Genomic DNA, 27280 nt, shown 5'->3' with positions numbered 1-27280 from the left:
TTATAGTGTTTAATCTGAATATACAGTGGCCCAACTATATATAAAAATAGAACTCTGACCCACAACCTGCAGCAACCCAGAGAGAGAACCAATGCCTTATCTATAATAATCACTCTAGGAAGGTTGCCTGCTGTTAAGTCAGACTTGCAGGAAGCCCGGCTGCTAGCTTTAGAAACAACCCAGTAAGTTAAACAATAAATGACCCTAACAATTGGACCCAAATGGCCAGGACTTGATTAATAACTGACAGGTTCCCTAATTTTTGTCCCAACTTAGGATCAACCAGAGAAAGCCTCACATGGCTAACTGACAATCGCTGGGATCACACAGGATGCCCCATTTCTAATTAGTCTCCCTACAGCTTTCCCGTGCCCGTAGCCTTCGGTGAGGGCATGCCTGAAGCACTGCCTTTCCCCCTCGATCAGCCGATCAGCCGTTCCCACTCCTCCATCTGCCTTTGGTCTTCAGCCAGAACTCAACGGAGGGTGGCTCTCCTGCATAGCAAGTTCGGAATAAACTGCCTTTGCATTTGTGACGTGCTTGGTCTTCACTTGTTTCCGCACACTGAAAGAATAAAAAGGGAATAAAGAATCAAAACAGGAGTCTTCCACTGCAGACAGATAGCTTGGGAGGGTGGGGTGGCATCGCCCTGGGCTCCAAGGTCTCCTGCAGGTGGGGACCTTACAACCCTGGAGGAGCGAGCGTCCCAAACAGTAACCGCCTGGACAGAGGGAATAAGGGGGTAGAGAGATTCTCCGGACCAGGTGTGGGCCGGAGGAGTTAGAGGACTGGCGCCGCGGCATGAGGACTTGAACCTCCCACCCCGCTTCGGCTCTTTAAACAGTCCCGGTCTCCCAGCGGGAGAGGAGCTTCCGCGCATGCTCTGTACGCACGCGCACTTTCGGCACCGCCCCTCGGGCGGGTACTCAACGTCACGTCCGGCGACGGCGGCAGCGGCGGCGGCAGTGGCTGTGGGTCGCGGGCTTCCCGGGCGCTGGCGGGGCCAGCGTGGGGGCGCGTCCGTGTCCTTGGCGGCCCTCACGTCGCCCTCCTGCCCGCCGGCGGGTCAGCGCGCTGGGCCTGGTTTCCGCTTAGTGTCAACCCGGGTGTGGTTTCCACCACTTAGAGGTGAAGCGTGATAGGGAGGATGGGACCTGGGGTCGTTTGCATTTCCTGAGGTGGACGCTCAGGGGCCGGAGTGTCGCTGACAGAGTTTCCTCCAGGACCTGTGTGCCGCTGTCGTGCAACCCGAGAATGGCCCGTTCTTAGGCAACGGGCGTCGCATCCTCCTGCAGCTGTTTGGCGGCCGCTTTTAAATGAGTCCCCGAATTCATTTAGCGTTTTAGTGCTATGATTTGGGGTTTTAAAAAAACGTTTGGTCCTCAAAGCTCAGAATTCTTTAGAATTTCTCATTTTAAACCATTCCTCCTCTTTCCTGTGACGGAAGGGGCTCAGGGCGTATCTTTTCAATAAGACCGTGGCTCTCCGAACTGCTCAGGATTTCTAAAACCTGGGGTTTATATATATGTGTATATATATGTTACATTTTTTTTTCTTTTGCTTCGAGGTTTTAAGCATTTGAGTCAAGCTGTGCAGTACTTCCTGAAAAATGTGTTACATTTTGTTCTTAAAATGCCAACCCGATTTGACCTTTTCCTGATGACTTGCTGTCAGTCTTACAAACTTAATTTTATGAACTCTGTTTTATGAAGTTCATTGTGAAAGAACCAGAGAGAGACCACTGAACTTTTTGAATTCTGATGCCACATTTTAAGTCCTGATTCCTTCTCCAGCTTTATGGCATCACTGGAGGACAGGCTAATGTTCCTGCTCCTCTTCTCCTTTACAATTTACTGCTCTTAATCTGTGGTGGGTTCTGAATTTTGGTAATTGTATTCGATAATACTGTGTTTAAAGTGAGGAACTTACCGCCTTTTACTTGATAGCTTGGTTTTTCATTTTACAAAAATGCCCGTTCAAAAATAATGGCGAAGCAAAAGATTTAAGTCCCCTGGAATCCTATTCCCTAAAGATAAGTCATTGCCAACATTTTAGCATATAGTATAATGTTTTAATGCATAATAATTGTAAAGCAAAGAATCCCAGTGGATACTGTTTGGTAACCCCTTTTGCGTGACATCTTGTCTGTCTTCATATTTCACTAATTGTTTTTTCTTTGAGTGTGTGCAATGGCTAGGAACTCCCATAAGTAGTGATTCTAGTCCCTGCACCGTATGAAATCTAACAGCTCAGAGGACTTTAGTTTTATGGGTTGGTTTTTGGCCAAGGAGCATAGGTGAGGTGGTGGTAGTTGTTTAAAAGGAGATATTTAATGTTGACTCCTATGCAAGGGCAGCCCGTTTGTTTTAGTATATTGAATTCATGGAGAAGTTGCAGAAAATCATTGGGAAAAGTCCCAATTCTTCATTCTCTGTTTTTAAGCTCACTCTTTCCCCCTCTCTGATCTTTCTCTCTCTCTCAAGAATGAAACATGACTGAGGACTCTCAGAGAAACTTCCGTTCAGTATATTATGAGAAAGTGGGGTTTCGTGGAGTTGAAGAAAAGAAATCCTTGGAAATTCTCCTAAAAGATGACCGGCTGGGTGAGTTTTACAAGCTAAGTTAAGGTGGTTGGGTTTTAGTCATCCCAGCTGTCCGGAAAGAAATGCTGTCTTAAAAGACATTCAGAAGTATTTGTTACCTGCTATATTTTTTTTAGTTCCAGGTGAATAGTGTATTTGGGGAGAAGTTATGGATTTTTCAAGCTTATATTTTGCCAAGGCCAACTCAGATGTCTTTGAAAGGTCTCAGGAAGTCAGTGGTGTTTTTTTTTTTTCTCATATTTCCCATGTATTTCTTTTCCTCAGTTTTCAGAGGTGTTACTAGCTTCTGGGTAAATTCACAACAACTCTTGGCCATGATTTTTCCTCTATGGAAATACTGGGACTATGTTATTTATTGACATTTTAGTTTCTTTGTAATAATAAGGTCTGTTCTGTTGACTTGAGTAAAATAAACTGAACAATAGATAAAAATTGTATATGTGTAGAATGCTTTTAAGATTTCAAAACCATTTCCTAACTGATCTTTGATCCTCACTAGACAGTCTGTGTTTAAAGTATGTCTGGAATTATTCACAAGTAGGGGGATCCGAGGTCCAAGACAGTTGAGTGTGGTTTGCTGGAAAATGTAGAGATTTGAGGGCTGACCATGCCACTCACTAGGTATACTAACTGAAGTCACTTAATTGCTTGGAGCTTCAGTTTCTGCATTTTTTTTTTTTTTAAGAGAAATCTTCATTTATTTGAGAGAGAGAGAGAAAACATGGGCGAAGAGGAGGGGTGGAAGAGAAGCAGACTCCCCGGTGAGCAGGGAGCCTGACTCCGGGTTTGATCCCACATCCCTGAGATCACAGCCTGAGCTGAAATCAAGAATTGGATGCTTAACCGACTGAACCACCTAAGTGCCCCAATTGCTGCGCCCAACAAGCTTTTAGTATGGATTAAATGAAATAAATTCTATAAATAGTACCTACTGCTCGTGTTGTAGGAAACGTAGTAATATATGCAGAAAGCATCACCTACGCCTTGAGGCACTGATTGTTTTTAAATAGCTAGTTGGAGGAACACCTGGGCTAGAAATCAGACCAGCATTGCATTTCCCAGATTCACTGACTAGAGTAGAATTATTCTGAAGAAATGTTACTCTACTTCAGTTTTTAAAAATCGAAATGCACTTTCTTGTGATCAGCATAAAAAGCTTCTAACTAATATTTTTTTCTTTGTCTAGATATTGAGAAACTTTGTACTTTCAGTCAGAGGTTCCCTCTCCCGTCCATGTACCGTGCGCTGGTATGGAAGGTGCTTCTAGGTATGAGATCAACGGTTGGAAGGCTTATCTTCAAAAGTGTTGAATGAGGGGATATTTGCCATCTTATCAGTCAGAAAAAGGAGGATTTTTAGGCCCTTTACTGCATATCAGGTCTACTCTCAGGAGACTGAATTACTGCTCACCGTGAACGTGTATGTTTACCAAGGTGACTTCAATAACCGTACATTCAGTAGGACTCTAAGAATGTCAGTTTAGTCATGACAGAAGGGAAGGTAACGTGTGTTGCTGAAACTAACTGTGGGAAGAGCATCGTATTGGAGAAGAAACTGGTATGGCCTTTACCATCACCTCGGTAACCCCGAGGAAGACCCCTCTAGGTCTCGGCTTTTGCACCTGTAAAATGAGGTTATTGAGCTAAATTAGACTGAGGTCGAAGCTCTCAATACGTTATCGCTGTGATTCCCAGCTGCAGAGGTCTAGCTTCCTAATGAGTGCTCTCAGAAAGAAATGGAAGAGTTTTTACTTCCTAGAAAGCACAGATGGATACATTTCAGTGATGAATGGCTGAGGGAGAAGAAGAAAGGAACCTGCTCAGTTTCTATAGAAGAAAAAGTGTATCAGGTGCCACAGGGGACTGACAGCATCCCTTTTGAGCCAAGGATTTTTTTCCTATGATGGCTGAGCCTGCTGATGCATAAAACGTCCAGCCATTACCATGTTCCTTTTCTTCCTTTCTTTGAAAAAAATGAGAGTACTCCTAGAATTCTGCTGTGAGATAGGTATTAATATCCCAGTTTTACAGATGAGGACAAAGACCGCAGGCTAGATAATTTTCCTGAGGCCCGGCAGTCTGCAAGTGGCAGAGCTAGGATTTGAGCTTAGGCTGGTAGAGCCCATTTGAAAGTAGGAGAGACAGTAGACCTCATTTTCTTTCCAAAATGTATTTTCAGGACTTGAGAAATCTGTAGTCCTGAGTCCGATGATGTAATGTGGAGGCAGCGGGGGGAGTACAGTCCATATTAGGAAGCACTGTATGATCCCTTTTTTTGTGCGTTCCGGCAGTCTTTGTGCATTTGTGCTTATGGTGGGCCACCGTCCAGTTCGTGTCTAGAGAGCAAGTATCAACTATTTTAGTTTTTCCCTGAACATTTTTTTCTTTAATCTTGGTGTTTCTGGTGGCCATTAAAAAAAAAAAAGCCTTCCAGGGATGTCTTTTAGGTGGTAGTGTCAATTCTTTCTATTTCTGTTGGGGAAATACTATGTCTTTTTTTTTTTTTTTTTAAGATTTTATTTATTTATTTGACAGACAGAGATCACAAGTAGGCAGAGAGGCAGACAAAGAGAGAGGAAAGCAGGTTCCCTGCTGAGCAGAGAGCCCGATGCGGGGCTCGATCCCAGGACCCTGAGATCATGACCTGAGCCGAAGAAGGCAGAGGCTTAACCCACTGAGCCACCCAGGTGCCCCGGAAATACTATGTCTTAAGAGTTAATAATAGCAGTGGATTCATGGGAGATGTACAGTTGTACTTTGTGACACTTTGTAAGTGCCTAGACTTCATTTATCACCTCTGTTTTTCCCACTTGTCTTTATCAGGTAAGTCTTTGTTATTTTGTAGTAAAGACACTAGAGATTTGGAGCTGCCATGCTGTGTAGGAGACAAGCTAACTCTTCCCAGCACAGGTGTTGATTACTCAGGGACCTTGTCAGGCCTGCTTCCTGATATATTTTAGGTAAATATTGGAAAGAAGTGTTTTAGAACTAGCTCTTACTTTGAGGCTTAACATGGGAAACACTGTGCTGCCTCTAATAGTATGAGGAGGGTTGAATTACAGCTGTTTAATCTTTACTAGCCCAGATTTGGAGGACGTTTTAGTGTATTCCCTTGGGTTTTCCAAGAAGCCTGGCACAGAACCACAAAGCTAAAGTAGATAAAACTTTGTCAGGACAGAGAACATTTAGGTGAGTTAGGTTCTAATGGTAACATGGCATCATGTTAGCTTAAGTCTTTCGAGCTCATCCAACTTCTGTTTTCCAGAATATTCTTTAGAATACTGGATCTGTGTTGTTCTATACCAAGGAGTGATCCTTAGTCATATGTATAGCTAACACTTATACTAGCTTAGTATGTGTTGTGTACTTCCTAGGTACTTTATGTATATTAATTTTTTAGTCATTACAGCAACTGAGATAGGGATTATTAGCCTCATTTTTCAGATGGAGAAGCTAAGGCATAGGGAGACTAAACTGCTGACCATCATCCAGCCAGTTAATTGTAGAGCTAGAGTTCCACCCCAGGACCTTTGACTCGAGTCCGTGTTCCTCTACAGTCTTGCTAAATTTAATGAGGCTGGAATAAATAAGAGGATTTTTAAAGAAGATTTTATTTATTCATTTTAGAGAGCGAGAACATGCGTGTGCACGTGTGTGCAGGCAGAGGTGGGGAAAGGGAGAGAGAGAATCCCAAGTAGACTCTGTGCTGAGCATGGAGCCTGACATCATGACCTGAGCTGAAATCAAGAGTTGGGCGCTCAACCAGCTGAGCCACTTAGGTGCCCCTAAGATGTTTTCCTTTATAGCAGAACTTAGAGCCTTGAAAATTCATTGTCACATTTTGCAAATCTGTTTGGTCTTTCGTACCCTTTTTCTCATGCGGACTTTTGGGGCTAGTGTTGTACAAAGAACATTATCCATTCCATTTCCCACCTCTGACAGCTGAGGAAACAAGTTTCCAGAGAGAAATTCGTGAGAGTCCTGGTGTCATCAGACCTGGGACTAGACTGAAAGCCTGTCCTGTTCTCTTTACACTGGGCTTTTTCCATGCCATTTGTTTGTTTAAAAAAAAAAATAATAGATTTTTGCCCCAGAGCCTCCTGGGTAAACAGGTTTAAATGGGTTAATGAGCATAAAATGGCATCAAAATGTAATGTAAGGTGGCTTCATCAGCGAAAATGAGAGATTTCTGTGGTCCTGAAGCTAGGCTAGTTTGCTTGTTGTGGAAGAGAAGGATTTGATGAGTTGTTGTCACTAAATACCCCGGACTGGATGGCTTCAACAGTAGTTTATATCCTCATGGTTCTGGAGGCTGAGAAGTCCAGGATCCAGGTGCTGGCTGGTTTGGTTGTTGGTGCTGTAGGCCTCCCTTCTTGGTTTGAGGATGGTCACCTGCCCACTCTGTCCCCACATTGCAGAGCGAATGAGACTGCAGACTCCGGGAGGTCTTCCTTTTCGCAAAAGGGCTCCAGCTCTGTTGGATCACAACCTCATTTACCCTTAATCACTCCTTATTGGCCCTATCTCCAGTTGGAACACTGGGTTTGGGGCTTTAGTATATGAGTTTTGGGGGAAAACAATTTGGTCCATTGCAGGGGCCAAGTGCAAAACCTGGAGATGTGTCTGTAGGAGCCAAGGGAGGCCCCGGACCAGCAATCATAAATTGAGCGAGTTCATTATGATCATTGATGTGGTTATTGTTTGGATGGTACACTTATTCAAGGGCTTTATGATGCCCTTTCATTTCTCTTAAATATCAGTGATACCGATGACATTCAAATATTGATAGTACTTAAAATTCAAGATTGTTTTATAGAGAGAACTTGTAAAAGAGAATCTGTATGATAACTAACTCTCCATGTGATTCCAGTCTCACTGTGCTGGGCAGTTTTTCACTTGGTTCTCTGTAATCGAGGGATTTGGGTCTGTGTCTCAGTACTTTGCCCATTTTTCTTCCCCCCTCGGTCTCTGTGTAGGGATCCTGCCTCCGCACCATGAGTCCCATGCCCAGGTGATGATGTATCGCAAGGAGCAGTACTGTGATGTCCTTCATGCCCTGGAAGTTGTTCGCTTTGTCAGTGATGCCACACCTCAGGTTGAAGTCTATCTCCGCATGTATCAGCTGGAGTCTGGGAAGTTGCCTCGAAGTCCCTCCTTTCCACTGGTTAGTGGTGGTACTTTAGTTTGACACTTGGTTCAACTCTAGACTGTTCTGTCCTGCTGGCCTTAGCATCATATTTTGCCTTAGAAACCAACTTTTTTTCTTTCTTTTCTTTTCCTCTTTCTTTCTTTCTTTCTTTCTTTCTTTCTTTCTTTCTTTCTTTCTTTCAGATTTGGATTCATTTGAGAGAGTGTATAAGCAGGGAAAGCAGCAGGCAGAGGGAGAAGCAGGCTCCTCTATGGAGCTGGGAGCCTGATGCAGGGCTTGATCCCAGGACCCCAGGATCATGACCTGAGCTGAAGGCAGATGCTTAATGACTGAGCCACCCAGGTGCCCCACTTTAGAAACATTCAGTGGCTCTGCTCTGTGTCTTTATATAACAACTTCCCATCCTTGAACATTTCCATAGCCATCTTGTACCTTTTCTGCCTCGATCCTAAAATCAGCCATTTCTGTTTTTAATAAAGTTTGGTCTTTAGAAACCAAGAACAAGGAACTAGATGTGCATGTTGGTTCTGGTGTGGTGTTGCTTGTAGGGCCTGTCAGCAGAGCTAGGAAATACATGTACATTCTGTAAATACATAGAATCGTGTACATTCACAGACATACCTATGTCTGTTTTTCTGTCTCTTTATCTCTGAGTGTGAAAAAGCCTCCACTCACGCTGATCCCTCTGATCGCAGTCCAGCACCACAGGTTCTTCTTGCCCTCACCCTTCTGTGTTTGCCCCTTCCTGTCTGACAGTGGCAAATACGAGAAGGCTCCCCTTAGTACAGTCACTTCTTTGTTCATTCCTCTGGTTGTAAGTAGTAGTGCCAGCCACCTCTTGGCCCTTGCCTACAGACCCGGTGGGCCACCTCCTTTGCCTTGACTGTCCTTGGCCTCAGCCCGACAGGGCCCAACTTGTTTTTAAACTTTTCCTCTTCTACAAACTGTTAACTCTGTTTACTTGGACTACTTGTTGCTCATAAAGGGGAGAGCGGAAGTTCAGGCAAATGAGTGATTATAGCTCTTGAGCTTTGGCTATTTTTCTGCAGTTTAATGTTCATTATAGGAATTTTAACTTTTTGTGTATGTGGCTGAAACAGTGATTGCTCAGTATCAGGATTTATCTGCAAGCTGTGCTATTCTATAAAAATTGTTTTTTTTAAAGACTGCATTTATTAGAGCATGAGCTGGGGGGAGGGGCAGAGGGAGAGGGAGAAGCAGACTCCCCCCTGAGCAGGGAGCCCGATGGGGGGCTCGATCCCAGGACCCCAGGGTCATGACCCAAGCCAAAGGCAGGTTACTTAACTGACTGAGCCACCCAGGCGCCCCGAAACTTTTATCGCAGTTGGCAACCTACCCATATAGCACTTAGAGTTTTGACTTGTTCTTGCTTTTGAAGTGAATGGTGTGGCTCCCATGGACAGATCTGAGGTGGTCCACTCATATTCAGTTTATCAAGAGAGACTGACCCTGAAAATAATTGGAAGTCTGAGTAGTCTGTAAATTCTGCTGATCTCCGGCAGAGTGCAGTTGGTGATACTCTGCAAGTTCTTAAATGACGTATTAAATTGGGTTAGATTACCTGTTAGTTCAAGAAATCTAAATGATAGGTTATGGTTTTCACCTCATCCCTACTTGGCTTACCGTACTCCCGCCCAGACACCTTCTCCTTGTCTTGGGCACATGTGCCATCAAAGTGTTGGCTTTGGCTCTGCCACTTCATAACCCCCCAGTCATTAAGCCCCACTCAGCCTCATTAGTATTAGTACATAGCAGAGTGTGTGACAGCACTCCACACGGCTGGGAACGTAGTCAAGGATGTTGGTTGTCTTCCCTGCCCAGACACCTTCTCCTTGTCTTGGGCACATGTGCCATCAAAGTGTTGGCTTTGGCTCTGCCACTTCATAACCCCCCAGTCATTAAGCCCCACTCAGCCTCATTAGTATTAGTACATAGCAGAGTGTGTGACAGCACTCCACACGGCTGGGAACGTAGTCAAGGATGTTGGTTGTCTTCCCTGCTTCTCAGACTGTCGTGGAGCCAGTGAGAGGCCACGTTCAGGAGTACCCAGCCCAGTGCCCAGTATGGGCTGGGCGTCCAAGAAGGGAGATGGTCTTTCCCTTTTCTTCCTTCTCTCTCTTCCTCTGATACAGTAACTAATGTTTAGAAAAATGTATTTTCTGTGATTCTGTTACTTTTTTAAAAAAATTCATGTTGGAATTGAATTTAACATACAGTGTATTACTGGTTTCAGGGGTAGAATTTAGTGATTCATCAGTTGCGTACAACACCCGGTGCTCAGTACATCACGTGCCCTCCTTAATGTCCTTCACTCAGTCACCCCATCCTTCTGCCCCCTCCCCTCCAGCAACCCTCAGTTTGTTTCCTGTTGTGGTTCTGTTACTCTTGGACATTTTATAGAATATTAAGTTGAATGGAGGCCTAAAATGAAATGCTTTTTAAAAATAGGAATCTTGATTTAATTTGAGCTTTTAAGGGAGACCGAGATACTTTTCAGTTTCCTTTTTTACCCCAAAGTCCTTCAGCTTTTAAATCCTAGATGAAAATGTAATTTTTTTTTTTCTTAAAAGAGAGAGACCGCTTGTGTATGTGTGCGTGTGCATGAGCTGGGGGAGGAGCACAGGGAGAGGGAGAGAATCCCAAGCAGGCTCCATGCCCAATGTGGAACTTGATCCTGTGACCCTGAGATCATGACCTGAGTTGAAATCAAGAGTTGGGCACTTAATTGGCTGAGTCACCTGTGTGCCCCTGAAATTGTAATTTTGTGTGAGATATGGTGTTTGAAAACAAAATGGATTCCCACGTAGATTCTAGTTTTTGTAAGATTACTTTGTTGAAATTTACTTGAGGGTTTATGTTCATATTCTGAGTGTTGACACAAGGTTTGAGAAATGCCATTCTTCTGATTCCTAAAATTCTGATTCTAGGGATATTTTAACTTATCAGGTGCTTAAGACAAAATTCTAAAGGTATGTATGAATGCTTTGAAATAAAATGCCTTTTTTTTTGTTTTTTTTTTTAAGAAGATGCTTTATTAGTCCTTTTGGAATCCTTGAACTTTTGTAAATTACCGTATTTTGTAAATGTCTCCATTTCTTTGTGATGTTTATCACACACTTTTGAAAGAAATTCTCTTTTAGCCTCGGGAATACTTTTGGGTGGAGAGAGTTTGCACCTCGCTTATGATTTATGTTTTCTTTGATGACCTTAAGTGGTGGAAAAATCTGACGAGTCTAAAACCTGGACATTCGTAAGCACTACTGATCCAAATAGATTTCTTTGGTTACCCACCCCTTTCTCTGCCCTGGTCTTCTCTTTAGCGGCAGACTGAGTGCTTTTTGGTTCTACTTTGATTTATTAATGCGGTGTCTTCAAAAGTTAGGGGGTAAGCTCTCATTTTTATGCGAGAAATATGTATTCCTCTCTTCTGCTGGCTCCCTCCCTTTACCAGAGATTTACTGTCTTTTTTAGGAGCCAGAAGATGAGGTGTTTCTCGCCATTGCCAAAGCCGTGGAAGAGATGGTAGAGGATAGTGTCGACTGTTATTGGATTATCCGATCCTTCGTGAACCAGTTAAAAAACAAGTACCGAGAGTCTTTACCCCAGCTGGTAAGCGATGCTCTTTTTGGCTCTTGGGGGGTAGGGTGAGTAGTGGTGATGGGGAAATATCCTTGCTTCCTGGTGCTGCTACAGTTATGAGTGGACCCTCTATGGTAAGAGCCAACAAGTATTTTCCGTAAAAGATCAAGTAGTAAATATGTCCAGGTTGGTGGGCCAGATGGTCTCTGTGTCTCTCTTGCAAACACTCAGTTCTGCTACTATTGCACAGAAGCGGCTGCTGACAGTGCGTGAAAGAATGGTGGTGGCTGGGTTTGGCCTGCTGCATTGCCACAGTTGGCAGCCCCTGCTCCTTTCCTTATCCTGGTCTATGATCTACTGGCTTTATCTAGAATTGCCTCTGAATTAGTTAAGGTTTGAATTTGGCTGTATGTAATGGAAAGCCCAAGTGTCTGAAGCTTTATTTTTTTCTCTCATGTAACCAAAAATCTAGAGGTAAGGCAGTCCAGAGCTGGTGCCACAGTGCCATGATGTCAGTGGGGACCCAGGCTCCTGTCCTTTCGGGCCAGCATTTTTAGGTGTGATCCTTCCTCTTTTGCTCACAGCTGGATGCTGGAGTGACAGCCGTGACCTCTGTGTTCTAGGCAGGTAGGAAGGGTAGGGCAAAGACAAAAGTGAAGGAGTAGAAGGAACAGCCAGGCAAAAGTGTCTCCCTTGGACAGACTTTCCTTGTGCCTATCTGTTAGTGGCAGGACTGTGGCCCCTGGCCACCTCTGTCTGCAGCAGAGGCTGGGAAATGGGGGTGTGGCTTTGTTTTAGCCAGACATGTTGTGATCTTTAAACTCGGATTCTGTTAGTGAAGGAGAGGTGTACGGCTGCGAGGGAGGCAGCCTGCTGGGGGGCTGCCGTGCTCTGACTCGGGAGTACAGAGAGCGGCGTGGCACCTGCTTCCTCAGCAGAAGCCTGTGGTTCCTTGCCGTTCTGTTTTTCTCGTTTTTTCCCTTTATTTCTCTCCTTTAAAAATGAATGTCTTTTTTCTTAAATTGTTGAGTTGTTTCATTTGGAAATTCTCTTGAGAGCAGTAACTGAGATCATGGCTTCGGGGCCAGGTGAGGGGCGCCGAAGAAGGTCGATGGAGCCCTGAGGATCCCTGTGCTAATAACTGCAGTCACCAGGGCGGTTGGCAGGAAGACTCTAGCTTTGTAGGTAGAGCACTGATACAGGAGTGTTTTATAGATTTCAATTATGTAAAATTTGATTTTCAGAATTTTAAAATTTAATCCACTTAGTTGATTTCAATAAAGACAAGCTTGGCGATGGAAGCATAATGTTACTTGCTTAATTAATTAGATCAAGAGGTCCAGATTATACCATGATTTAATTAGCTTTTCTTATTTAGTACTGAAGTAAATTCTGTAGCATTTTGCTAGTTTACGTTTAAAGAACTCCTTTTTTTTTTTTAATTTTTAAAATTTTTTATTAACATATAATGTATTATTAGCCCCAGGGGTACGGGTCTGTGTATCGCAAGGTTTACATACTTCACAGCACTCACCATAGCACATACCCTCCCCAATGTCCATAACCCAACCACCCTCTCCCTGCCCCCAGCAACCCTCAGTTTGTTTTGTGAGATTAAGAGTCTCTTACGGTTTGTCTACCTCCCGATCCCATCTTGTTTCATTTATTCCTTTCCTACCCCCCAAACACCCCACGTTGCCTCTCAACTTCCTCGTATCTGGGATTTCATATGATAATTGTTTTTCTGTAATTGACTTATTTTGCTAAGCATAATACTCTCTAGTTCCATCCAAGTCATCACAAATGGCAAGATTTCATTTCTTTTGATGGCTGCTTAGTATTCCATTGTATATATATACCACATCTTCTTTATCCATTCATCTGTTGTTGGACATCTAGGTTCTTCCCATAGTTTGGCTGTGGTGGACATTGCTGCTATAAACATTGGGGTTCACGTGCCCCTTCGGATCACTACATTTGTATCTTTAGGGTAAATACCTAGTAGTGCAATTGCTGGGTCGTAGGGTGGCTCTATTTTCAACTTTCTGAGGAATCTCCGTGCTGTTTTCCAGAGTGGCTGCCCCAGCTTGCACTCCTACCAACAGTGTAGCAGGGTTTCCTTTTCTCCGCATCCTTGCCAGCATCTGTCATTTCCTGACTTGGTAATTTTAGCCATTCTGACTGGTGTGAGGTGATACCTCATTGTGGCTTTTTTTTTTTTTTTTTAAATATTTTATTTATTTGACAGAGAGAAATCACACGTAGATGGAGAGGCAGGCAGAGAGAGAGAGAGAGAGGGAAGCAGGCTCCCTGCTGAGCAGAGAGCCCGATGCGGGACTCGATCCCAGGACCCCGAGATTATGACCTGAGCCGAAGGCAGCGGCTTAACCCACTGAGCCACCCAGGCGCCCCCTCATTGTGGCTTTGATTTGTATTTCCCTGATGCTGAGTGATGTGGAGCACTTTTTCATGTGTCTGTAGAAATGTCTCTTCATGTCCTCTGCCTGATTCTTGATTGGATTATTTGAAGAACTCTTTATTTTTTAAAGAATCCTTTATTTTTGATAACACAAGTAATAAGTATATTCTTGGAGTATTAGTCTGAATGAATCCAGTGTTCTTATAGATCTGTACATCCTCATCCCCCACTTTCTTAGAAGTCAACACTGTCCTTAGCTGGGTGTATATCCTAGCCTGTCTTATGGACATTAGGTTGGGTGGAATCCAGCCACATCTACACATATATACATACATATACATGCACATGTGTACACAATACACATACATGCATTTGATGACTTATATTTTTTGTATATATAACTTAAAAAACCACATAAATATGAGATCATTGATACAGCTCTACAGTTTTTTTTTAAAATCTCAATGTCTTGGAGCACTTTCCAAGTCCATGCAGATCAGTAGTATTCCACCCTGACTTCTGTTAGAACCACCTGGGAACTTTTAACAAATTATCAGTGCCTTTCCTCTACCCAAACCCATTAAGTCAGAATCTCTGGGGGTAGGTGGGGCCCAGAATTCTATTTTTTTAAAAAAGTTTCAGGTTGGGGCGCCTGGGTGGCTCAGTGGGTTAAGCCTCTACCTTTAGCTTGGGTCATGATCTCAGGGTCCTGGGGTCGAGCCCCGCATGGGGCTCTCTGCTCGGCGGGGAGCCTGCTTCCCCCACTCTCTCTGCCTGACTCTCTGCCTACTTGTGATATCTCTCTCTCTCAAATAAATAGACAAAATCTTTAAAAAAGAAAAAAAAAGCTTCCGGTGATTCTGAAATGTGGCTAGGGTTGAGAGCTACTCCTTTAGAACTACGTTTTTTCCCCTCTTAAAAGTGTGTTCATATTATTTCCTGTTAAGAATTCTGCCATGTTTTAATATGACAGATCCACGTTGACAGTCTGCTTGCCTTTCTAGATACGTGAGTGTTTCTGCAGGGAAGGTCCCTTTTAGGGGATTGCTCCATTGAAAGGAGATGTATTTAAAGTTTTTAATTGCCAGGCTGCTCACCCGGAAGGCATACTGATTTTGCTTCCCCCAACAGATAAGATTTTCTATTTTCCACTCCATTGCCAATACTCGATAGTATCAGTTTCTTAAATTTTTGTTAATCTGATAGTGAAAGTGGTATCTTAGTTTAGTTTACATATCCTTATTTTCTAGTGAAGCTGAGCAGCTTTGCATATATTTGTTGGTGCTATTTGTCCACCTCTCTATCTTGTTTGCATCTTTATTTGTAAGAACTCTTGATATACTCGGGATATTAATCCTGTGTTACATATGTTGGCAGTCTTTTCTCCCTGTATGTTGTATAGAGATTTTTAAAGCTTTGATTTAATCAGATCTGCCAATATTTTGTTTTTTGGAGTTAGGAAACCCTTTCTAACTCCAAAATAAAACGCAGGTTTTAAAAAAACTTTCCTCTAACTTTTAATGTTTAAACATTTTATTTATTTTAATATGTTTAAAAAAAATGTTTTTTAGTGGGGGGAGAGTGCGCTCAAGCAAGAAGGAGTGGGGGTTGGGTGGGAGGGCAAAGGGAGAGAGCATCTTAAGCAGACTCTACACCCAGCATGGAGCCAAAAGTGGAGTTCGATCCCACAACCTTGATCATGACCTGAGCCAAAATCGAGAGTCAAAGGCTTAACTGAGCCACCCACATGCGTCTATATTGAAACATTTTAAAATTGAGTTCTTTAATTTGTGAGGGATTTGTGTATGTTTGGTATTGACACAAGTTTTTTTTTTTTTTTTTTTAGATTTTATTTATTTGTCAGAGAGAGGGAGAGAGCGAGCACAGGCAGACAGAATGATAGGCAGAGGCAGAGGGAGAAGCAGGCTCCCTGCTGAGCAAGGAGCCGGATGTGGGACTCGATCCCAGGACGCTGGGATCATGACCTGAGCCGAAGGCAGCTGCTTAACCAACTGAGCCACCCAGGCGTCCCGGTATTGACACAAGTTAGACCTTGTTTCTTTGTTAACTGCAATAAACCTTCAGTCAGCCTCCTAGTCTTCCCCTTTTGGTTTGATGTTATTAAGCTCATGCTTCATGCCAGGCAGTTTACTTTTTAATGAAAACTTAATTTTAGCACACCTCTTTGTTTTTATAGACGAGGAAACTGAAGCACAGAACAGTTAAGTAACTTGCCCAAGGTCACACGGTAGTAAGCAGTAGAACTACCTACCACTTAACACTATCTGTCGGTTTATTCTTTTTTTCACAGATTTGAAATCTAATCATATACTAGATTTCTGTATATATTTGTATCTCTTTCTGGGCTTTTCCCCCATCAAGCTATTTGTATATTCCTGGGCCAGTACCATATAATTTATTTAATACAGCTTCCTCATATGTTTTGGTAGGTGGTAAGGAAAATTCCTTCATATTATTGCTCTGTTTCAAAAGTGCCTTGGCTTTGCTTCAACTCCAGTTTCTTTTTAGAAATCAATTTTCAATCAGCAAAATACTAAATGCCCCCAAACCTTAATTTCTTCATCTTTAAAAAAGGTTTAATTAATTTATTTTTATTTATTTTTTAAAAGATTTTATTTGACAGAGAGAAATCACAAGTAGGCAGAGAGGCAGGCAGAGAGAGGAGGAAGCAGGCTCCCTGCCAAGCAGAGAGCCCGATGCGGGGCTCCATCCCAGGACCCTGAGACCATGACCTGAGCCGAACGCAGAGGCCCAACCCACTGAGCCACCCAGGCGCCCTAAGAGGTTTATTTTAATATGGACATTATAGTACTTAGCACATAGTTTTAAATAGTTATGAAGTTATTATTTTATTTTTATTTATTTTTTTAAGATTTTATTTATTTGACAGACAGATCACAAGTAAGCAGAGAGGCAGGCAGAGGGAGAGGGGGGAACAGGCTCCCCGCTGAGCAGAGAGCCCGATGCGGGGCTCAATCCCAGGACCCTGGGATCATAACCTGAGCCGGAGGCAGAGGCTTTACCCACTGAGCCACCCAGGCGCCCCTGAAGTTATTTTTTTAAAGTTCTTTAGAATATGTAAGAAAAGTTAAGTTTCCTTTTTGTTGCTATTTGATTTACTGATTTACGTGAACATTTCTCTTTAAGCTGTTCTTAGTTTCCCATAACATTTTTATTACTGTGGTTAGTGGAACTCTTCTTCCTAGCTTCTTGTTAGTTTTTATAATCTTGTCTATCATTTTCAAGTTTTTGTGGTTTTACCAACGAAATTGGTTATCACAAAGCATAGCTTGTTTTATCATCCTAGGGGAATATACATGTAATGGGCAGTAATGGGTTTTTGGCATGACAAGAAGATGAGACTCTGGTGGTGACACATTTATTATGTCATTATATTCTGATTGATAGGGTTACATCACAGCTTCTCCTCTCCTTATAAGCTTTAGGAAATGTTGCTCTCTGATGAGTCCTGTCTTTGGCAAGTATAGAATCCAACTTCATACTGTCTCCTGGACGGCCTCTCTGGTTAATCTCTTTCCAGAGCAGACCATCTTTAAGCCATCTTGGGCTTAATTGTGTTTAATCATTAAAGTGAGTGAACTTTCTTTCATTGCCATTCATCTGCTTTTTAAAAGCTATCCTAAAAAGGTTTTTTTTTTTTTTTGGTTTATGTTTTTTAAATAAACACTATTAACAGCCTCTTCCTAAGTTCAATATTAATTCCTCTCAGAGTGGTTAAGTCTCTTTTTGTCAAGTTTTGCCTTCTATTATGTTTTCTTCATAAAGTAAGAATTTGAGGGTCATGGAAATATTGGAAATAACCTAAAAGTTTAGCTGTAAAATATAATCTCATCTACCATTTGCTGTATACTAAAACTTAAAAGCAATGTAAATATTATCTCTTTCCACTAGAAAAGTATATATACATTATATATTTATATTCACTATCTTTCTTAGATTTAGTAATAGCGTATGATAACATATTTTTCTCTACCCTGGTGTTTTCACCTGATACATGCTAGAAATCATGCCATAAGTAATACAGTTGTCTCTTGAACAATGCTGAAGTTAGGGATGCTAAGCCGCCACCCAGTTGGAAATCAGGTGTAACTTTTGACTCCCTAGAAACTTTAACTACTGTACCCTACTGTTGACTAGAAGCCTTACCAAGAACATAAACAATCTATTAACACATATTATGTATTTTGTGTGTTTTATGTATTACAGACCATATTCCTATAATAAAGGAACCTAGAAAAAAAATGTTATTAAGAAAATGATAAGGAAGAAAATATACATTTATCATTAAAACATTTACATACCAATGGGCCCATGTAGTTTGAACTCCTTTTCAAGGGTCAACTGTATAGAGAGCCATTCCTTATTCCTTTTCACAGCTTCATACTACTCCACTCTGTGTATATGCTTTTGTTTCCCATCCAAGTACTAACCAGGCCCGACCCTGCTTAGCTTCCGAGATCAGACGAGATCGGGCGCGTTCAGGGTGGTATGGCCGTAGACTATATGCTTTTGTTTAATCAACCTGTTCTCTATTGGCCACTTAGGATGTTTCCAGTCTTTTGTTATTAGACACAGTGTTACGGATTAATAGCTTTGTGCATATACCTTTTCATTGACTTACCAGTATATTCGGGGGATATGTTTTCTAGAAATAGGTTGACTGGATCAAAGGGTAAAGGCATATGTTATTTTGCTAGATATTTCCAAATTCCCCTTCATAGATCTCATCCTCTCAACCAGAGAGTGAGATAAGTTTCCGTACAGTTTGTCTTGCCAACATGGTGTATTATTTTTGCCAGTCTCATAGGTGAGAGAGAGATGATAACTTCAGTTTGGCTTTTTTTTTTTTTAAGGGTGAAATTTTTTTCATTGATTTTTAAAATTTTAATTCTGATATAGCTCACATACAGTGTTGTATTAGTTTCAGGTGTGCAGTATAGTGATTCAGCAGTTCCATATGTTACTCAGGGCTCCTCATGGTAACTGTACTCTTAATCCCTATTGCCTGTTTCCGCCATCCCCTCAGTTCCCTTCTGGGAACCGCCAGTTCTCTGGAGTTAAGATTCTGTTTCTTGGTTTGCCTCCCTCTTTCACCGCATGTTCATCTGTTTTGGTTCTTTTTTGTTTGTTTTAAGATTTTATTTGTTTGACACAGAGAGCACAAGCAGGGGAGCTGCAGTGGGAGAAACAGTCTCCCCACTGAACAGGGAGCCTGATGTGAGGTGTAATGTAATGTATACTGGAAAACAGTTAGGTGCTATGCAGCCTGTATATTATCAGTAGTTCTCTTTGGGTAGTATGAGTTTAAGGGCTTTTTATATCTTTCTTTATTCCTTACTGCATTTTTGAGATTTCTTAAAATGAACATGTTATAAATCAGGAAAAAAGATTTAGAAAAATTTAAGAATGGAAGGAAGATGTACATTGAGTGATTATCAAGATGTTGATTAGCATACTTCAACATTTCATTTAATTCATGATATTCACTTGGTTATTCAGCAATTTTATATATATACATATATATGTGTATATATAAAGACTATTTATTTATTTATTTATTTGACAGAGTTCACAAGTAGGCAGAGAGGCAGGCAGAGAGAGATGGGGAAGCAGGCTCCCTGCTGAGCAGAGAACCCGATGCAGGACTCGATTCCAGGACTCTGGGATCACAACCTGAGCCGAAGGCAGAGGCTGAGCCATCCAGGTGTCCCACACTCATCTGTATCTTACTTGTTATTTGTATTGAGTTTTGGGTGAGATTTTCTTTGCTATGAAACATAATATATAAATATGTGTGTGTGTGTTTACCCATGTCAGTTTGTGAAAAAACATTCCACTGGCAGAACCAACCAGAATTCTAGATAGGGTTTTAGAGGTGAAAGGTGAGATCAAGAGCCCTTTGACAACTTGGACTTTGGAGAAAATTTCCTGTTTTTGAGAGCTGTGTGGAGTATTCTTGAGAAGCTCTAGGAATTATTTAATAGTGTAGGAAAGTCGGTTTAACGGAAAAAATTAGATCTCCCTGAAAGAGGGGAAAACTGGGCCCAATATTAATACGTGGGCCTCCCTGCCTGGCTGGCTCCCGTCATTCTGTGTAAGCCGGCTCAGATGTCACCTCTCCAGGAAATCGTGGCCTTATAAGGCCTGGGTTCGGATTCCCACCTCGATGTGTCCAACATCAGGTGCTTACCCCACGAGAGCTTTATTACAAGTTTGTCTCAAGCAGATTGTATGCTCCCTGAAGGTGGGGACATTATGTCAGTATGTTTTCCTTTACTCTTCTGTATGTAGCATAGGGTTTGGCTATAGCGAACATTATAAGAGTTAGGAATTACCTCTTTGGGAGAGATGCAGAAATTTAGTAAAAGAAACATTTGCATTTGCTTAGGTGATATGGGATGTTATTGTGTGTTTCTGAATAGGGAATACAGACTTCAGGGTTTGACTCCCAGGCACTGTTCTTGGCCAGTGGACCCTAGATCTAGCAGCTTGTGCCAGGCGGGTTTGGCTGGTCTGGTGCTGTCTTGGTTAGCTCTCCCAGGCTTCTGGAGTTGGCTGCTGCTTAACCTTTCATGGGAGAGGCTACCAGATGGAACCCAGGTGCTTTGTGCCCCCCATGTGATTTCTCTGCCTCCTGAGACTTCTCCTGCACTTGTGGTACCGAGTGCCTTCTCTGGATGTCTCCGTCGTAGGGGTGTCTTTGGCGTGGTGCCCAGTAGTGCTTGGCATAGGTGTGCTCTGGACTGGTGGGCCCTTTTCATATCCAGCCCTTTTTTTTTTTTTTTTTAAAGATTTTATTTATTTATTTGACAGACAGAGATCACAAGTAGGCAGAGAGGCAGGCAGAGAGAGAGAGAGAGAGAGGGAAGCAGGCTTCCTGCGGAGCAGAGAGCCCGATGCGGGGCTCGATCCCAGGACCCTGAGATCATGACCCGAGCCGAAGGCAGCAGCCCAAACCACTGAGCCACCCAGGCGCCCCCATATCCAGCTCTTTTTGTTGCATTCTTCTGGACTCCCTCTCCCCACTTGAATCCCACTCTGTTTCTTTGGTCTAACTCTTTCCCCTTCTCCCAGTGTATCATGTACTGTTCTGGAGCAGCCAGGAGTGTCACGGGCCTTTCTTAGTTCCCCAGAACAATTGAATTTTGCTTTGGACTTTTGCTTTGGCTGTGGAACCTTGTTAGTGCTGTTAGGGGGAACAAGAGTTCGGTTTTGCTGGCTCCTGGCCTGGAAAACCCCTCAGTCCCACCTCGCTGGTTGCTCTGGTCAGTGCTGACCTAGGAACTTTGCGTCACTCATGACTTGGAAGAGTCTGAAGTTTTGTTTTCTAGCACTTGCTGCATTCAGCATGTACATTCAATTCGTCTTATTCATCGCAGGCTGTGAGATTGGGTAATGTTATGTCAGAGGAAACGAGTAATCTCTCTTCCTGTTTAATCATTAGCCAAAGGCTTTTGAACAATACTTGAATCTGGAAGACAGCCGTTTGCTGAGTCATCTGAAGACGTGTTCTGCGCTGTCCAAACTTCCTTACGATCTCTGGTTCAAGAGGTGCTTCGCGGGGTGCTTGCCTGAATCCAGTTTACAGAGGCAAGTATCACTTCCAGAGATGGCCAGAGGCCTGAAGGCACAGAAGGATCCTAGTTTCTCATGTGCTTGTCCTTCAGTGTATGAATCTACTTTAGGATAATACCAGTAATTTGAAGCTAACTTCCCTGGCAGGCGACAGAGCAACTTGATTCGACTTATTATTTATGCACTTAGAAATGCCAGAATATTAGTAATGTTAATGTAACATGAATACAAATTAATGTTGATGCTAGAAAGATTAGAATATGCAATTAGAAAACTTGAAGGCCCTCAGTCTGATAGATGATGTACACTATTCATGTCTGAAGCCGTCTCCAGGAGCTTCTATTGGTCTAGGCTTTTCCAGAAATGTGGCAGATCCTGATCTGGAGGAAGTCTTCCTATTTCTTAGTTCTGTCGTGACATCTTTAAAGTAGCTAAAGGCAGGCAGAGAGATCAGAGACTCACACTCTGCTTTCATTCATTTCAGACGTATTGCTGGCATCTCAGAGTCCTGCTCCTCCCTCTACCCCAAGACTGTATGAGGTAGTTGGGAAGAAAGGTGACATGCAGAAAACAGTACAAGACAGTGCATGACTAAGCACACAGAGTGCAACACCAACTTTAAGGGAATAGGAATGATCAGAATAGGTTTTCTTAGAGTGGTTGCAGATCTAACTAGCCTCTTAAGCTCTTTTTAAAAAAAATTTTTACTTTTAGAGTGAGAGTGGGCATGAGGAGGCTTTCCTGCTGTGTAGGGAGCCTGATGCGGGACTTGATCCCGGGGCCCTGAGATCATGACCTGAGCCGAAGTCTGGTGCTTAACCCACTGAGCCACCCAGGCACCTCCTAGTTCCTTTAGTTCTAGAGAAGTTTTAGGAATTTGAGCCACTGGAAAATGAAATTGCATTGATCTCATTTCATATGCTGCTTTTGTTATTCCTTAGTACTTAATGATTAGATTAGCATTACACAATATTAATAAAATGACACTTTGGTCTAAGACTTTCCTTCCCTTAAATGTCAGGTTTAAAACATTAGGGAATGGGTGTCTGGTAGATCGCTTAAAGAGCAAGTACTCTTTAGTGATCATTCGTTTTTCCCTTGCAGTGCTGATTGTGAAATATGTTTCAAATAGCTGATTTGTTGTGTTTTTGCTTTTCTGATGATTATTTCATTATAGCTTTTCTCTGAAGTTTATACTTAAAAGGAGTAATTTGATTTAATTTTATAATTTGAGATGTTTAGCTAAACAAAATTCAAACTCAATTTTATTATATCTTTTTTTTTTTTGTAGGGTTTGGGATAAAGTTGTAAGTGGATCCTGTAAGATCCTAGTTTTTGTAGCTGTGGAAATTTTATTGACCTTTAAAATAAAAGTAATGGCTCTGAACAGTGCAGAGAAGATAACAAAGTTTCTGGAAAATGTAAGTGTTCTTTTTTAAAATTTGATTTTGAATCTAGAAAGGAAGTCCGTTTAGCAAGCCAGATTTTCCTACTGCATTCTTTCTCTGATATTTTTACCTTAAAAGAAACCCTTTTTCCCCTTGGAAAAAATTAGCTTAAAGTTGGTCTGTGGGTTATAATTTGCATCCTCTCTGTGTGGGATGACGGGCTGGGTAGTGAGACTGTTATCGGGAGTGTGTGTGTTTAGACCACAGTCTTATCGCCTGACCACCAGGAGGCTTGCTGAGAAAAGGAAGAGGTGAGATCTGTCATGTGAGGTCGAATAATCCTTCTTAGTGGAAAAAGGAAGCTTGGTGTTTTGGGGATTTTGTAAGCCCTTTCATTGGTGTTACTATCTCTGGCAGAATCCCAGTTGGGTTTGTTAATGTGCGTAAGTGTATACTTAGTGCGTGCAGGGAAAGGTCTAAATGAATCTCTGAGTATCTTAGAGTACCCTTAACCAGGAGAGAGGTAGAGGAGATTTATGCCGGGATGAATTTCACTGGACCCAGAATCTCTTCTTTTTAATTGGTCACTATTAACATTTGAATAGTGGCTCAGTAAATAGTAAGTACCAGTGAATGTGAGGTGAATACAAGAGTCCTCTGTTCCTGGCTGACAGTGCCAGGGCCCCCGCCAAGTCTTCTTCACGGGGTCTCCCATGGAATCCCAAACAGCCCTAGGAAGAGCGGCTTCATCTGCCTCATTTTAGAGCTGGGATCTGAACTCCGGTAGCCTGGGTAGCCTGCCCAGGAGCACACGGGAAAGCGCAGGCTTGAAACCCGGGCAGTCTGACCAGAGCTCCTTGGCGTGTCCTCCGTGGCCAGCAAAACAGAGATCCGGGCCGCAGCCTTTCGCACGATTGCTTTCTGCCCTGCCAAGTCGTGAAAACTCTGATGGGGTGGGGGCCACATAAGTGCTATGGCACAGCGAACGAGGGAGACAAGGAAGTTATACATACTTGCGGTTTCATGACGACTACTTTGCTTGTCTGCAGATTCCCCAGGACAGCTCGGACGCGATAGTGAGCAAGGCCATCGACTTGTGGCACAAGCACTGTGGGACCCCTGTGCACTCAGCCTGATGGCTTCCGGCGCACGTGGCCTGCGGGGCCACCCTCAGCAGGGACACCGCCTGCTACACTGACGGAAAAGGCTGTTCTTGCTTTGGTGCTCAAAGCATCATTTTTTCCCCCAGTAAGGTTATTTAAGATACTTGGTGACGTTGTGTTTGGAGCGGCAACTTGTAGTTAGACAGAAGTACAGAACTCAGCTCTGAACAGCCGTTAAAAGGGTTATTCCAACAGTACCTCCCCATTCTCCACACATTGATCAGGGAGGGTGGGTGATTTGATAGGCAAGCCTGCCCCACTCCTCTCTAATTAGCACCATGCTCGTTCCTTTCTAAGACTATTCTGGAATAAAGAACAACTTCCTTTTGTTGACAACTCCAAGTCGGCGCTCTCCGTGATGCAGTGCTTGTTTAAGCTGTCTGCTTTTTGAGGCTTCATCTTGCCAAATAGGTTTCAATAAAAGCCTTACATTGTTTTTTTCTCTGTGTCAGTCAGAATGAAAATTATTGAACAAAATATGTCTGCATTTACCTGCTTTTACCTACCTGCATTTACCTACCTATTTCTCACCAGAGAGAATACTTGCGGATGTCTTGCCAGACTCATGCTTTTTCCTGATGAGTCATTAAATGTTGGGTGGGCTCTAGGAGCACCCTGCCACCCAGCATTGGAATGGGAGAACTGGCAGGCTAAGGCTAATAGCTAATGCCCCTGGGCCCTGTTGTGCCACATAATGGTTACTGTTGATTGGACAGTTGTAGGCTTTGAGACCGGTGATTGAGAGGAGGCCCTTTGTTCAAGACTGATTCAGCTGTCGGACCTGCAGAAGCCTGAGTGGTGAGTTGGTTCTCTACCCAAGCCACCCCTAGAAGAGGAGGGAGACCTTGAAATTATGCAGTTAGAGTTTGGAGAATCCTTTCCCTCCCTAATATGTAAAATAACTGTTGACAAGTCAGAGTGAATGGAATTGTTGAAGCCAGCTGGTACTTCTGTATAAGTAACATATCCAAGAGTATTTCATTTTTAAAGCAAAAGAATACACCCAGAAGAAAACTTTTTTTAAAAGATTTTATTTATTTACTTGACAGAGATCACAAGTAGGCAGAGAGGCAGGCAGAGAGCGGGGGAAGCAGGCTCCCCGCTGAGCAGAGAGCCCGATGCAGGGCTCAGTCTCAGGACCCTGAGATCATGACCTGAGCTGAAGGCAAGAGGCTTAACCCACTGAGCCACCCAGGCGCCCCCAGAAGAAAACTTTTAAAGCAAAATGCTGTCTGCATTTACTGCTCTACATTTATTTATTCAGCAATTGGCTCTGCCCCTGAAGAATTTTCCAGCCAGTTGGAGACAGAAGAGAAAACCTGTAAGAAGGAATTCCTGCTCCAATTGTCTGCTCTTTGGTGATCTGGGCGATATGTGAAATTCAGAGAAGTTCTAAAACAAAAATAATTTTACTTCTATTTAATTTATGAGCCATGTACTGTTCATACAGCTTTTTAGTAAACTACAGATTATAAAGTCAAGTGATAGTAAATCTCAACTCCAGAGAAAGAGGAAATGAAGAATTAGCAACCTCTCAACAAGAGTGTAGTTTCAAGGTATGTTCTCATGCTTACTCCTGAATCCTGGGAGAGGACTGGCACACCACAGAGCGAGTGCGGGAGGCAGAGGCGAAGAGGGGGTTCCTGGGATGCTTGGGCAGGAAGAACCCTAGTGGGCTGACATACCTCTTCACAACTTTGGGGAGAGTCCAGAGGAGCTGAAGGGATGACTTTCACCATCCTGTGAAGGGATGGGAACAGAAATAGTCTGCCAAACCCAGGTTGGTCAGACCTGTATGGCAAAGGACTGGGGTGGGGAGGTTTGGGGATTTTCTTTTTTTTTTTTTTTTTTTTTTTTTTAAAGATTTTAGTTATTTATTTGACAGAGAGAAATCACAAGTAGATGGAGAGGCAGGCAGAGAGAGAGAGAGAGGGAAGCAGGCTCCCTGCTGAGCAGAGAGCCCGATGCGGGACTCGATCCCAGGACCCTGAGATCATGACCTGAGCCGAAGGCAGCGGCTTAACCCACTGAGCCACCCAGGCGCCCATGGGGATTTTCTTTTAAAGTGAGTCAGTCTGACACCATCGAGAGTTCTCTTTCTTAGACAACCAAACAGCTCCATTTCAGCAGAGGGTTTTTGGAGGCCCCCTGGGAGGACAGTGGCAGGATAGGTGAGGATCTGATTTCATTTTGATTTGGTGAGAAGCACAACACCTGATAAAAATACCCCCATAGTCCCATGATTCAAACATTTTGCTAGGCTGCTGCAGAATTTCTCTTCCATGTTACAGCCCAGGGATTTTGTTACAACGGAAACTGTTAGGGCTAATCTATGGGCTTTCCCTCTCCCTTGGAAGATTGGGATTTAACATTATTTTTTTTTTTTTTTAAAGATTTTATTTATTTATTTATTTGACAGAGAGAAATCACAAGTAGATGGAGAGGCAGGCAGAGAGAGAGAGAGGGAAGCAGGCTCTCCGCTGAGCAGAGAGCCCGATGCGGGACTCGATCCCAGGACTCTGAGATCATGACCCGAGCCGAAGGCAGCGGCTCAACCCACTGAGCCACCCAGGCACCCGGGATTTAACATTATTAAATTCAGTTTTAGTCCTTCCCATCCACAGTGTTGTCTTTTTTTTTTTTTTTTTTAGCTCATTCCTTCATTCATTCATTTCTTACAGTGTGTTAATAAACACGATGGAAAAGCTCCAGATCTGCTCTGCCACGAGCTACTGGGAGCCCAGGAAGGTTGAGGCATGTGTGGCTTCTGTCTCATAACAGATGGAATGGATGGATTGCGTGCACACAGGCTTGTGGGCGTGTGTCTGAGGTTACTTCAGCAAATGGGTGTCAGGGTTCATTAGAATCAGGTGCTTTTTTTTTTTTTTGATAATGGAAAGTTAGCCTGAAAATCATGGGGCCAGCCTCAAATCACATGATGTGGAGGAAGAGCCCTGAGGGCCTCCATCCTCTCTCGCTGTGAGTGTGAGGTGTAGGCCCGCCCTGTATGGAATTAAGAGTCCTCCCTTGGCTCTGACCTGTTCCCTGTTGTGTAGTCATCACTTCCTCACTGTGGGGATTTATTTTTTTTTCTCCCTAAGAGGGAAGACTCAGGAGGGAAGTCCGTGAGGGTGAGGAGGGTAAAAATAGAGCATATATGCCTGGACGAGTCTCTTGCTCAGAGTGACAGCCTCTGCCAGTGCTGTGAGATTTCAGGCAGGACATGGGTCCTGACTTCCGCAGCCGGGGGCAGCCTTTGGGAGGGGTGGGCTACGTGGCTGGCTCTGCGGTTTGCATCTGCCTGTGGTCACACAGGATCAGCAGCTCTTGTCTTTAACTAGA

The 27280-nt window shown here is 43.1% G+C and overlaps 1 protein-coding gene across 3 annotated transcripts; it reads left to right on the top strand.

Annotated features, from left to right (window-relative positions):
* The first annotated feature begins 1010 nt into the window (after positions 1-1010).
* On the top strand, positions 1011-24389 carry TBC1D7 (TBC1 domain family member 7). 3 transcript variants are annotated; one of them, XM_032341129.1, is made up of 8 exons: positions 1011-1128; positions 2484-2603; positions 3790-3870; positions 7579-7766; positions 11244-11381; positions 21257-21402; positions 22679-22808; positions 23825-24389. In XM_032341129.1, the coding sequence occupies exons 2-8, from the start codon at positions 2492-2494 to the stop codon at positions 23909-23911; spliced, it is 882 nt and encodes a 293-aa protein (XP_032197020.1). In that variant the 5' UTR covers positions 1011-1128; positions 2484-2491; the 3' UTR covers positions 23912-24389. The 3 variants fall into 3 exon arrangements, with proteins under 3 accessions (XP_032197020.1, XP_032197022.1, XP_032197021.1); XM_032341130.1 differs by lacking the exon at positions 1011-1128 and adding an exon at positions 1156-1515; XM_032341131.1 differs by lacking the exon at positions 3790-3870.
* The last annotated feature ends 2891 nt before the right edge of the window (positions 24390-27280 follow it).

This window comes from Mustela erminea, chromosome 4, assembly GCF_009829155.1.
Source record: "Mustela erminea isolate mMusErm1 chromosome 4, mMusErm1.Pri, whole genome shotgun sequence".
In the NCBI taxonomy this organism is placed as follows: Eukaryota; Metazoa; Chordata; class Mammalia; order Carnivora; family Mustelidae; genus Mustela; species Mustela erminea.
This window is presented reverse-complemented; position numbering and strand designations above follow the sequence as displayed.

Coding starts and splice junctions, on each gene's coding strand:
- TBC1D7 (XM_032341129.1), top strand. CDS start 2,492: ATGACTGAGGACTCTCAGAGAAACTTCCGTTCAGTATATTATGAGAAA. Junction 2,604..3,789: donor CCTAAAAGATGACCGGCTGG/GTGAGTTTTACA, acceptor TTCTTTGTCTAG/ATATTGAGAAACTTTGTACT. Junction 11,382..21,256: donor GAGAGTCTTTACCCCAGCTG/GTAAGCGATGCT, acceptor TTTAATCATTAG/CCAAAGGCTTTTGAACAATA.